This window comes from Mesoplodon mirus (genome assembly GCF_964341445.2).
Source record: "Mesoplodon mirus genome assembly, chromosome: 11".
Lineage (NCBI taxonomy): Eukaryota > Metazoa > Chordata > Mammalia > Artiodactyla > Ziphiidae > Mesoplodon > Mesoplodon mirus.
Genome location: NC_138987.1, coordinates 85724800 through 85739077, shown reverse-complemented (window position 1 = coordinate 85739077; position 14278 = coordinate 85724800). Strand labels below are relative to the sequence as shown.

Sequence of the window (14278 nt, the reverse complement as noted above, 5' to 3'; positions counted from 1 at the left end):
TTAGTTAATAATAAAATAATAACTAACATTTATTGGTCATTTGTCACATGGCAGGCACTGTGCCAACAGCTTTCCCTGCCTTGTCTCATTTTTTTTTCTTCTTCTTTTTTCTTTCTTTTTTTGTAACATCTTTATTGGAGTATAATTGCTTTACAATGGTGTGTAAGTTTCTGCTGTATAACAAAGTGAATCAGCTATACATATACATATACCCCATATCTCCTCCCTCTTGCATCTCCCTCCCACCCTCCCTATCCCACCCCCCTAGTGGTCACAAAGCTCCGAACTGATCTCCCTCTGCCATGTAGCTGCTTCCCACTGCTATCTATTTTAATTTGGTAGTGTATATATGTCCAAGGCATAGCTTTTTGAAGCACCTTTAGAGCAAATTTTTCAGGAGATGAACCCACTTCCCAATTCCACAATCTAGTAAATTCAAATAGATACAAGAGCTTAAAAGCCAAAATGTCTGCAGTTTAGCATCTAAAGCAGTTATTATAAAAATATTCTTCATGATTTTCTTTTTTTAAAAAGTGCTATTCGTGCTGTCTTTTAGTTACATCAATGAGATACTTTTCAGCTCACTTCAGGATTACTACCCCTGCTCAATAATGTTTTTTTTTTTTTAAGTAACTGGGGAGTTTTTGGAAGCATTTGATCAGAATTTTACCTCAATCTGCATAAGAGAGGAAGCTCCTTTGCGCATAACATTTATCAAGAAATCTCATAGCAAAACCACTAAATTCCAATCACTTCCTTTCAAATACAACAAGAGTAATAGATGTGTGAAATTGATAGAGCTTATGTTAGCTCCCAGTTTTCCACTTCCTTTACCATTAAACAAGTTTATTGAATTATAAAGTGACTCTACCTTTCCACACCGTCTTTCCTTTCCATTGCAAACATTTGAACAACAAAATGGCTTAAAGGCAAAAAAGTTAAGAAAGGAGAAGCAGATGGTCTGAATAACTCACACACAGGAGAGTAAACACTTAGGGATCACTAGAAGCACAAATTCTTCTGCTAAGGCCTTCTACATCCTACCCAACCAATTCAATGAAAAACGCCTTCAGTCAAAACGATACAATGGAATGAGAGATTCTACTTAGGAAATAGAAGCTACTACATATGTGAATGACTATTCTCAGAGAGGGCCCAACAGCAGGACATTTTTATAAGTATAGTGATGTTATAATTTCCATTGAGTTTGTGAGTTCAACACTCCCCTCCAGAAGGGAAGGCTTTGATTCCTATGTCAAAAGAGAAGCCTCTTGTCAGATTTCTAGTGATTCAACAATTTCTCTATCTATATGTGGGATTATAGTAAAAACTGTAATTTTCCATACGACATCCTTGTAAATAGTTACCAGCAACACTATCTTTCTCCTTCACATGGCCCTCAGAAGTCCACGTCTATGGTTCCACTGAGTGCCTGGGTCTTCACATTACAAGATCAACGCACACCTGTCTATAATGGAGTTATGAACATACAAAAAAGCTCTGTGCTGTTTCACAAAATAGACTCTCACGCAAGCTCACCCTGAAGACTATTTTCACTTTAGCCTGTTGATTCTAAAGACTTTTTTTTGGCTTCTTGATGTGATTTTTCTTTTATCCTTTCACCATACAGAGCAAGACAAAGCCTTGGAAAGACACCCTTTAGATAGAGTTACACAATTTTCGCAAATGGAAACACCGATGCCAAAGAACTGGAATTGTTTAGTTCAGAGGGATGAAGAGAAAACGCTGTGCTGAACAAAAGAACGTACGCAGCATTCAAAGGTTAGGCTGTCGTGACACGCTGCACATGACTGTGGCCCACTTCACTTGGCACCCAGAGGAGAAACACTGCCCTCCACTGCCAAAGTAACCTGGGTGGTCACGGTCTGGCTACTTTCTACCAGCCAAACGATTTTATTCTTTTAGATTCTTGTCCTTTTTAATTGGAGTGTGTTGTGAACTTTATTTTTTTCCCAATTCAGAATAAGTATGAAATGAACATGGTGGGCAGGGCTACATCTTCCATAGGGAACATTGTTCAGCCAGAGAAAGGGAATAACTTGTAATTGTCTTAACACTTACCTAACATGACCAGGAAAAGAAACAAGAGCCATATGTAAATATATATATATATATATATATATATATATATATATATATATATATATATATATATATATATATAAAATGATGGGGCTCAGGGATTTTCCTGAATTTAAAAAAGGTGCTTTTACTCTAGTTTCCCTTCCTTCTCTTGGAGATTGTCCACAGAATTCAGTGGCATTGCTCTGGAAAGCTAAAATTGAGAACGAAGAGAAAGGGAAGAGAAAAACAGCCACAGAAAACTAGGATAAGTTTTCTCCTCTTTCTGTCCACTTGGGTCATGAGTCCATGAATTAGAGTTGGTGAAATCCCCAGATCTGCACCAGGAAATCTGCTGGCATCTTCTGAGTTATGTCCAATGCTGCCCCCCTCCTGGTACGGTTTAACTGTGCTTCTGCTATGGGAGCTCCAAGAATATTTGCTAGAGCAGATATTTTTGTTAATTTGCTGAGTAATATATCAGACAATAGGGAATGGAGGGGGCTGTGTTGATACTGTAGATAAGGTCCATGCAGACAGAGTCACTGGGCCAAATAGAAATTTTCATTACATATTTTTTGTAAATGACTTACAAGGCAGAGTATGTCCAGCTGTGGGGTTCGGAGAACATTTCACGCCCCAGTCTCCAAGGTACTGTTTCTCAATGTTCATATTTCTCATATTTTTGACACAAGATCCATTTCTTTCAAATGGAAATTGTATCTCCAGTGATGCCGACACATCCACAGAAGCATAGTAGTAATGAGGTCATTTACATGTATATGATTGGGAGAAAGGTTATTTCCTTATTGGAGTTTACTCATTTTTAATATTTTTTATTCATTATTTTTATTCATTTTATTTACTTTATTCATTCAACACCCTTACTGTGGCATATGATCTTGGATTATAGCATTTATATTCAAATAAATATTCTAATATTCTAAATATTCTGATTCTAATAAAAACTTTCTGTACACCCAAAGAACAGAAAGAGAATAAATCTGACTGGTTTTAAGTTGGATCTCTGGGATTGTCTAGAAGCATGTGTGTATGTGTGTGTGTGTGTGTGTGTGTGTGTGTTGTGTGTATACCCACATAAACTTACTGATACATAAATACAATAGATGAAAGAGACAAATCATCCACAAAGGACTTTGGACCTTGACTTCTATCAGCAGATATGCCTGGAATGTTGCAGTAAATCAACAAGTTTCTTACCATATTTTATATTTACTAATCAGAAATAGAAGCAAAGGATTCTTTAAATTTTTTGTGTTGGTTTTAAGGGAGAGATCTGGTAAGGCTAGAGAGCAAATTGTGGAAAGAGTATAATACACAGAAAACAAAGACACAAAAATAAATGTGTTATAAGGTAACAGAATGAATGGCAGATTTCGCCCTTCCTTTTTCACATATCAGTATTTTTTTTAGACTTCTGCAGGTAGAACTAGAATTCTTTTATATTCAAGTAGGTCCAGCTGCCTTTAATGGGGGGGGCGTTTAAGTAGCAGAGTGTGAGTCAAGCTAAACTAACCCATTCTGAATCTGGCTGTTGTTCCTCTCTGAATTTTTCCTGACCTTCCCTTTCTTGGCAGTCTGAAGACTCTAATATCTTGTCTTCTGGCTATGAGAGCAGAACATATGGTTTGCTTGAAGATTCTTGTTAAACATTTGTCCATTAACCTGACAGTAGGAAGTGCTAAAGAGTAGAGGCAGGAGTCAGGTCAGACACTCACCTCAAGTCCAAAGTAAACACACTTGCCCCTAAAAAACATACTTGATCTTCAACTTCAGGAAAATCAAATACAAAGGTAACTACTGATATTTTCTCCCTGTGATTTTAGGACATTCTTTGATGAAGCTATTTCATCATTAGTTCTGTTATCAGATATGATTTCTTTTCCTTGGAGAAAACAGATTTAAACAAACAAACAGAAGCTTAAAGCAAGGAATTAGGGTCTGGGTAAGATCTAGGAATAATATTTTGGTTCTAAGTCCTAAACACTTCACCTGCCTTTATGCTAGTTATAGATAATTCAGGAGAATCTGCCCTGCCCCCTCTCAATCCCCACAGCAACCCCTAAGAAATTTCCTACCTAAAATTTGTGAAATATAATTGTGTTATGTTGCTGGATAATTTCTACACAATAACTAATAGAGTGGTAGAGAATCTCTGTAAACTAGTGAGAAATCATGGCAACTACAGCTCACAGGGGGATCCCAGATTCCCTACCAATCTGTATCCATCCGTCAACAACTCAGATTTTAATTTGTGCTCCTTCATTTCAACTTTATCAAATTCCCATTACCATCTGCCCTCTCTGGTCCATTGAGTTTTGAAAGAAAGTGTGCATGTGGTAGGGGTGATTAATCAGCAGAAGTGAGGTTCTTACAATAGCATGAGTAAACCTCCTTTTCCTTTTCACAAACTGATAGATAATTATTTTTTTAAAAAAGATGACGGTCAACTCATCATTACTGCCGAAGTGTCTTATTCATACTGCAGATTATGCAGACCAGTCTGCAAACAACATCCCCTTCCCTCTGGAACTTGGGTCTCACCTGTCTCCTACTTCATTCATACCCCAACTGGTTGGCTTATTAACCACTTACCAGGGCAGGTACTGTTTCAATTCATTTATTCATCCATCCATCCATCCATTCAAAAGACATTTGTTGAGTGCACTTGCCAATCAGTGAGCTAGGGGATTTATATTATTATTTTTAATCCTAACACCCCCATGAGGTAACATTCTTACTCCTATTTTACAAATAACAAACTGGGACTTGGATAAATTCATTAACTTGCTAGACCAAGTCTGTACGATGTCAAAGCTTGTGCCCATTCTTCTACTTTATATAAGGCAGAAGAAGGCAACAGATGATTAATCACAATGTTTTACATTTGGGGCTAACATGATCTTCCACGGGCTTAAAAGAGAGAAGTTGCCATTTCTTCCAGGTTGGTCCAGCTCAGTGGAGTAAATGAGTACATCTGTTCACTTGTCAAATGTGCTCTTTTGAAAAAAAAAACTGAAGTTATACAAATATTTGCCATTCCATTAACTTATATAATCTAGCGACTAGTGAACACAAAATGAATTTTTGCATTTGGGGCTATTTGTCTTGCCATTAGCTAAAAACATTATGACAAATTTCATCCGTAATGTAAACAAACCTGAGCTATTTTAAAGTTCAGAAAATGCAAAGCGACTGCTGAATCTCAGTGGAAGTCTAATTTTTACAACTGTCTTCCTCTTTGCATCAGGCCTCTTTTCTGTGTGGTTTCCATTTCAAACTCATGAAATGAACATACCGTTCTGACCTCTAGCCATCTGTTGGCAGCTGAGAGAAATAAGTAGGCAATGTTGTTCGTGTCTGTCAGTTCCAGCATTCGTTGCTTAAATCTGGTTTCATGCCTGCAGAAAACAAAAATATTATGATGTTAGCTACACAACAGGAGAAATAATAAAAAACAGTCACACTTCCTACTACACTATTTACTCAACACGGTGACAAACTGATGGGATGGAATGACTAGTAAATGGACTCCTACTTGCAAATAAAGGCCAGCTGCTACTGCTCTCCTGCACCCTTACTGAGAGATGGCGTGGTGCAGTGTTTCCTTTCTTTCTCAACCCCTGCTATGGAAAGGAATCTTTCCAATGACAAAGTCCTATTAAAGATTGTTTCATAAATTTCCACATAATGATGGTAGCCATGAAAACAAGGCATGGTCTATGTCACAAGTGCCCTACAAAAACCAGAAGAAGTTGTACAGATATGCAACATACTCCACCTACTTTTTATTGCATGTATTTTACTTTTCCACATGGCATGGTTGGAGTTGGGTGGAAGGTACTAGAAGAGACTCAGGGAAGACAGGAAAATATGCATTTGTAACAGGCAAATATATACTTAAAAATTTTTCTTTTGCTCAGTGTTTCTGGGACTCAAAGAAGGAAAATGAAGTGGCAAGAAGTGGAGGATGGGGGTCCTTGGAAATGGCAGATGTCCTTGTTAAGCAAGATATCATATAATCTCAAAGTTCCAAACTATTTGTAAGAATGGTCATTACATGAAAGAAACTCTTGGTGTGCGGTGCTTACAAGGATCTATAACACATACAGTTTAGATACTGATTCTTGGCCAAATTAAGTTCATTCTAGGGGATTAACATAATCAGACCAAATTCTGTGTAACCTGTGTTATAAAGGAAACTTCTAATAAAAACCTCATCCATTCGAACATGTGAGCTACTTCTCCAAGAAACTCATCTTACATGGTGATAAATCTTTTCTACATCGCAAAAATAGCCTCTTTTTATTTTTCAATTATTTTCCCTCAGTAACAGAAACAATGGAAAGCTGGATCAGATAACCAAAATAACTAGTTTGAAGGCTGGAGGAAATGCCAAAGGTTTGTTCAATTTTCTGTGGCCATGGCTTATCTTACACAGACCTCCTGTCTATGTATTATGTTTGCAAGAAGCAGCCAAATTTCATCTGACAGCCCGGTGGTAATTCCTATTTGATAAGAGACTGCTCCAAGTCCCCCCCAGATCTTCAAATCAATTTGCAAACGTTTATAATAAACAATCACTATGTCAAAAATGAAGAAGTCCAGGGTGGGGTGTTCACTTGGCCCATGAAGTCATCCATACAGGCCAACATAAAGCAGATACTTGATATTTATCCAATCAATCTGATCATTCCAATATGCCAAACCAGAAAAATCAGATAATTGAGTCAGACAGCAACATCTGAGCTACACTAATCAAAGGATACAGCAATCGGAGCCAAATAATTACCTCACTTTGAGTTATGTAGCCTTGACCTAAATGCCATGCACAGGAGGACCTGTGCTGAATAGAAATACACTAGGGCGGGACTAAGCAGACAGAGAAACAGGACTACCCTGGTGATGACCCTTTTAGATATGGACAGAGTGAATAAGTAAGGTAGGATGACTCATAGGGTTATAGGATTTACTGAGATAGTGGATTTCAACTGTAAACAGATATATCCAATTCTGTATTTGCATTGTTAGGTGGATTTTCACCCACTCATTCAGAAACATTCATCAAGCACGAGCACTGAGACATTAGAATATATATGTCTGAATAAGACATGACCTCTGCCCTAGAGGAGCCCATTGTTTAGTGAAGGAAGGAAGCATGGTATGAACAAGTAAGGAAGGCACAACACAGAAGCCAATCATAACGGCCCTATGCGCAAAATGCTACATGAACATAAAGGAAGGCGACGATTTGGACTGATCAGAGGATCAGAATGGTAGGGAATGAGGTGGAGGGTGGGGAAAGATGGATTAAGTAAGTTTCACAAAGGACTAGGAAGATGGTCTGAGTGAGGTTTTAAGAAATGGGCTGAATTTTTCAGGTAAACAAGGTGGGACAAAGCACTGGAGGTATCAGGAACAACATAATCAAAGGAACAGAAGTGAGAAAACTCAACATGTTCAGGGGCTGGAAGAGACAGCCATCTCCCTAGAGGGCTGTGGTGATGGAGAGATTGGGAGTGGGGGTGGGGGGCGTTTGGACCAAAGCCTGTGGACTCCACTTGAGATGAACATCAAACACTTCACTGTGACAAAGTGTTTTGTCTGGGGCTCTTCTTACTCTTCCTTCAGTTTGGGGATATTGTTGCAGATATACTCTTAAAGAGTTTGTAAATGGAGTTGGCAACAATCTAAAGCAGCAGTGAAAGGGGAGGGGTGGAAATGCAGTGAACATTCTTTCTGTGTGTTTCTATTTGGCAAGAACCCTTCTGTTTTCCTAATGGAAACTTTGACACACTCAGTCTGTATCTTTTCATCCACATCCAGCTCATCTTTTGAACATTCTTAGACCTTTATTCTGTCAGGCCAAAAAAAAAAGCAGGAAAGGTCACTGAAATCTCAGTCTAATTTAACTGTGATCCTTTGGTGGTAAACTACTTGAGGGAGTTCAAGACTGCCTGTGAGTACACCACGAACCCTGAACGCAGGGGAGGAAAGCAGCCTAATCAGTAAATACGAACTTTCCAAAGTGCTGAGGACTCTGGGGACTCTTACTAGCCTGAAAGAAAGGAAGAAATAGATGGAAAAGAATGTGTTTGATTCTTAACCACAAGTTACCAAATGTAAAGATTCTAGAATTTTTTTAATGGTAGCAAAACTATCCCCACATTGTAAAACTTCCTTTGGTTTAAAAGTGCTGATATTGGTGGTACGTTATATTTACTTTAAAAATGAACCCTAGGGGGCTTCCCTGGTGGCACAGTGGTTGAGAGTCCGCCTGACTATGCAGGGGACACGGGTTCGTGCCCCGGTCCAGGAGTATCCCGCATGCTGCGGAGCGGCTGGGCCCGTGAGCCATGGCCACTGAGCCTGCACTTCACAGTGGGAGAGGCTGCAGCAGTGAGAGGCCCGTGTACCACAAAAAAAAAAAAAAAAAAAAATGAACCCTAGAAGATCTAAATCTGGATGAGTCTGATGCATGTACTGCTACATAAAAGTTGGGCTGTCTTTCGTGTCTTCCAATCATCATTCACGTCTTAGATGTCATGTAATAGTTTGTCTTTCTTACAGCTCTCTAGAATTTTCCTGTTGTAAAATTAGAAATAGTCAAGCCAAATTCTGCTCATGTGTTTGGTGAAGAAGGTAAGTGAAAAAACTAAACGTTGACTTTTGATCAAGTTTCTCTTTCATGCTAAATCATCATTTCCTTCAAGGTGCTTTGTGTGATTCCAGTCCTCAGCACTCTCGGAAAATGACCTGACCTGTTCTTCACGAAGAAAATAGAGGCTGTTTTCTGTTGAACCCATCAACTCTTCCACCTACCAGCTTGCCTGAATCTGGACACTGATTGTCCCCCACCTGCCATGTTATCTCATCCATTTTCTCTGTGGTATTTATCTCGGTTAGAAACAAAAGGCCATGTCTTTGGAGTCTTTCTATATCTGCAGCAAGAGTAGCACCTAGCATGTGTTCAAAACTCAAATAAATTAACTTGGAAGGACTTGTTTGGTGAAAAATGTAATTTTTAATATGGTATACTTATGAGTACCACTGGGCATTGCTGGCTACTATTAGAACATAAATCTTATCTTAATACCTACATTCAAAGTCAATAAATGGTTTTACCATCTCCAATAAGAGGCACTGCACACTCTGATGGGAAAACACACCACTGTGGAAAGTATAAATGCTTCACAATGAAACCTAGGTAGATTTATGTAGAAATTCTGTGATGCATGTTGTAGATGGTGGCTGTATCTTTATATTCTACTTTTTGACTCAGTTATATGTATATATATACATATGTGTAATACAAATATTTCTTAGGTTAGAAAAATCTCTAATTGAAATCAATACAGATCACAACTAACTGCTGAACAATCATCTACAGAAAGACACTGGAACTCACTGAAAGAGATACCTCATATCCAAAGACAAAGGAGAAGCTGCAATGAGACAGTAGGAGGGGCACAATCACAATAAAATCAAGTGCCATAACCGCTGGGTGGGTGACTCACAAACTGGAGAACACTTATACCACAGAAGTCCACCCACCGGAGTGAAGGTTCTGAGCCCCACATCAGGCCTCCCAACTTGGGGTCCAACAGGAGGAAGGATTCCCAGAGAATCAGACTTTGAAGCCTAGTGGGATTTGATTGCAGGACTTTGACAGGACTGGGGGAAACAGTCTTGGAGGGCACACACAAAGTAGGGTGTGCATCAGGACCCAGGGGAAGGAGCAGTGACCCCATAGGAGACTGAACCAGACCTACCAGTTAGTGTTGGAGGGTCTCCTGCAGAGGCGGGGGGTGGCTGTGGCTCACCATAGGGACAAGGACAATGGCAGCAGAAGATCTGGGAAGTACTCCTTGGCTTGAGCCCTCCCGGAGTCCACCATTAGTCCCACCAGAGAGCCTGTAGCCTCCATTGCTGGGTTGCCTCAGGCCAAACAACGAACAGGGGGGTAACTCAGCTCCACCCATCAGCAGACAAGCAGATTAAAGTTTTACTGAGCTCCGCCCACCAGAGCAACACCCAGCTCTACCCACCACCAGTCCCTTCCATCAGGAAGCTTGAACAAGCCTCTCAGATAGTCTCATCGACCAGAGGGCAGACAGTAGAAGCAAGAAGAACTATAATCCTGCAGCCTGTGGAATGAAAACCACATTCACAGAAAGACAGACAAAATGAAAAGGCAGAGGACTATGTACCAGATGAAGGAACAAGATAAAAACCCAGAGAAACAACTAAATGAAGTGGAGATAGGCAACCTTCCAGAAAAAGAATTCAGAATAATGATAGTGAAGGTGATCCAGGACCTCAGAAAAGAATGGAGTCAAAGATTGAGAAGATGCAAGAAATGTTTAACAAAGACCTAGAAGAATTCAAGAAGAAACAAACAGAGATGAACAATACAATAACTGAAATGAAAAATACACTAGAAGGAATCAGTAGCAGAATAACTGAGGCAGAAGAACGGATAAGTGACCTGAAAGACAGACTGGTGGAATTCACTGCTGTGGAACAAACAATGAAAAGAAATGAAGACAGCCTAAGAGACCACTGGGACAACATTAAATGCACCAACGTTTGCATTATAGAGGTCCCAGAAGGAGAAGAGAGAGAGAAAGGACCCAAGAAAATATTTGAAGAGATTATAGTCAAAAACTCCCCTAACATGGGAAAGGAAATAGCCACTCAAGCTCAGGAAGCACAGAGAGTCCCAGGAGGATAAACCCAAGGAGAAACATGCTGAGACACACAGTAAGCAAACTGACAAAAATTAAAGACAAAGAAAATTGTTAAAAGCAACAAAGGAAAAATGACAAATAACATACAAGGGAACTCCCATAAGGTTAACAGCTGATTTCTCTGCAGCAACTCTACAAGCCAGAAGGGAGTGGCATGATATATTTAAAGTGATGAAAGGGAAGCACCTACAACCAAGATTACTCTACCCAGCAAGGATCTCATTCAGATGCGACAGAGAAATCAAAAGCTTTACAGACAAGCAAAAGCTAAGAGAATTCAGCACCACCAAACCAGCTCTACAACAAATGCTAAAGGAACTTCTCTAAGTGGGAAACACAATAGAAGAAAAGCACCTACAAAAACAAACACAAAACAATTAAGAAAATGGTACTAGGAACATACATATCGATAATTACCTTAAATGTGAATGGATTAAATGCTCCAACCAAAAGACACAGGCTTGCTGAATGGATACAAAAACAAGACCCATCTATATGCTGTCTACAAGAGACCCACTTCAGGGCCTCCCTGGTGGCGCAGTGGTTGAGAGTCCGCCTGCGGATGCAGGGGATACGGGTTCGTGCCCCGGTCTGGGAGGATCCCATATGCCGCGGAGCGGCTGGGCCCGTGAGCCATGGCCGCTGGGCCTGCGCATCTGGAGCCTGTGCTCCGCAACGGGAGAGGCCACAACAGTGAGAGGCCCGCATACCGCAAAAAAAAAAAAAAAAAGAAGAGACCCACTTCAGACCTAGGGACACATACAGACTGAAAGTGAGGGGATGGAAAAAGATATTCCATGCAAGTGGAAATCGAAAGAAAGTTGGAATAGCAATAATCATATCAGATAAAATTGACTTTAAAATAAAGAATGTTACAAGAGACAAGAAAAGACACTGCATAATGATCAAGGGATCAATCCAAGGAGAAGATATAACAATTGTAAATATATATGCACCTAACAGAGGAGCACCTCAATACATAAGGCAAATGCTAACTGCTATAAAAGAGGAAATCAGGAGTAACACAATAACAGTGGGGGACTTTAACACCTCATTTACACCAATGGACAGATCATCCCGACAGAAAATTAATCAAGAAACACAAGCTTTAAATGACACAACAGACCAGATAGATTTAACTGATAATTATAGGACATTCCATCCAAAAACAGCAGATTACACTTCCTTCTCAAGTGCACATGGAACATTCTCCAGGGTAGATCACATGTTGGGTCACAAATTAACCCTTGGTAAATTTAAGAAAATTGAAAACATATCAAGCATCTTTTCCAACCACAATGCTATGAGATTAGAAATAAATTACAGGGAAAAAATATAAAAATCACAAACACATGGAGGCTAAACAATGCACTACTAAGTGACCAAGAGATCACTGAAGAAATCAGAGAAAATCAAAAAAATACCTAGAGACAAATGACAATGAAAACATGATGATCCAAAACCTATGGGATACAGCAAAAGCAGTTCTAAGCGGGAAGTTTATAGCAATACAATCCTACCTTAAGAAACAAGAAAAATCTCAAATAAACAATCTAACCTTACACCTAAAGGAATTGAAGAAAGAAGAACAAACAAAACCCAAAGTTAGCAGAAGGAAAGATATCATAAAGATCAGACCAGAAATAAATGAAAAACAAATGAAGGAAACAATAACAAAGATCAATAAAACAAAAAGCTGGTTCTTTGAGAAGATAAACAAAATTGATAAACCTTTAGCCAGACTCATCAAGAAAAAGAGTGAGAGGACTCAAATCAAAAACATTACAAAAGGGCTTCCCTGGTGGCACAGTGGTTGAGAGTCCACCTGCCGATGCAGGGGACACGGGTTCGTGCCCCAGTCCGGGAAGATCCCACATGCCACGGAGCAGCTGGGCCCGTGAGCCATGGCCGCTGAGCCTGCACGTCCGGAGCCTGTGCTCCACAACGGGAGAAGCCACAAGAGTGAGAGGCCCGTGTACCGAAAAAAAAAATATATATATATGTATATATTACAAAAGAAAAAGGAGACGTTACAATGGACACTGCAGAAATACAAAGCATTATAAGATACTACTACAAGTAACTCTCTCTATGCCAATAAAATGACCAACCTGGAAGAAATGGACAAATTCTTAGAAAGGTATAACCTTCCAAGACTGAACCAGGAAGAACTAGAAAATATGAACAGACCGATCACAAGTAGTGAAATTGAAACTGTGATTAAAAATCATCCAACAAACAAGTCCAGGACCAGATGGCTTCACAGGTGAATTCTATCAAACATTTAGAGAAGAGCTAACACCCATCCCTCTCAAGCTCTTCCAAAAAATTGCAGAGGAAGGAACACTACCAAACTCATTCTACGAGGCCACCATCAACCAGATACCAAAACCAGACAAAGATACTACAAAAAAACAAAATTATAGACCAATATCACTGATGAATATAGATGCAAAAATCCTCAACAAAATACTAGCAAACAGAATCCAACAACACATTAAAAGGATCATACACAATGATCAAGTGGGATCTATCCCAGGGATGCAAGGTTTCTTCAATATATGCAAATCAGTCAATGTGATACACCATATTAACACCTGAAGAAGAAAAACTATATGATCATCTCAATAGATGCAGAAAAAGCTTTTGACAAAATTCAACACCGATTTATGACAAAAACTCTCCAGAAAGTGGAGATAGGTTCCCATAGAGGGAACCTATCTCAACGTAATAAAGGCCATATACCACAAACGCACAGCAAACAGCATCCTCAATGGTGAAAAAGTGAAAGCATTTCCTCTAAGATCAGGAACAAGACAAGGATGTCCACTCTTGCCACTATTATTCAACATAGTTTTGGAAGTCCTAGCCATGGCAATATGAGAAGAAAAAGAAATAAAAGGAATACAAATTGGAAGAGAAGAAGAAAAACTGTCACTGTTTGCAGATGGCATGATACTGTACATAGAGAATTCTAAAGATACCACGAGAAAACTACTAGAGTTAATCAGTGAAACTGGTAAAGTTGCAGGATACAATATTAATGCACAGAAATCTCTTTCATTCTTATACACCAACAATGAAAGATGAGAAAGAGAAATTAAGGAAACATTCTCATTCACCACTGCAACAAAAAGAATAAAATACCTAGTAATAAATCTACCCAAGGAGGTAAAAGACCTGTACTCAGAAAACTATAAGACACTGATGAGAGAAATCAAAGATGACACAAACAGATGGAGAGATACACCATGTTCTTGATGAAAATGACTATACTACCCAAAGTAATCTACAGATTCAATGCAATCCCTATCAAATTACCAATGGCATTTTTTACAGAACTAGAACAAAAAAATCTTTAAATTTGTATGGAGACACAGAAGACCCTGAAGAGCCAAAGCTACCTTGAGGGAAAAAAATGAAGC

General features: G+C 39.2%; 1 protein-coding gene across 1 annotated transcript in view; it reads right to left on the bottom strand.

The window, feature by feature from the left end:
• Positions 1-14278, bottom strand: part of ABCC9 (ATP binding cassette subfamily C member 9) — a 145412-nt gene that overhangs the window by 21949 nt on the left and 109185 nt on the right. The window contains exon 31 of the mRNA XM_082635944.1: positions 5402-5504. Within this exon, the coding sequence (XP_082492070.1) occupies positions 5402-5504 (103 nt within the window). The remainder of the gene's footprint in view (positions 1-5401; positions 5505-14278) is intronic.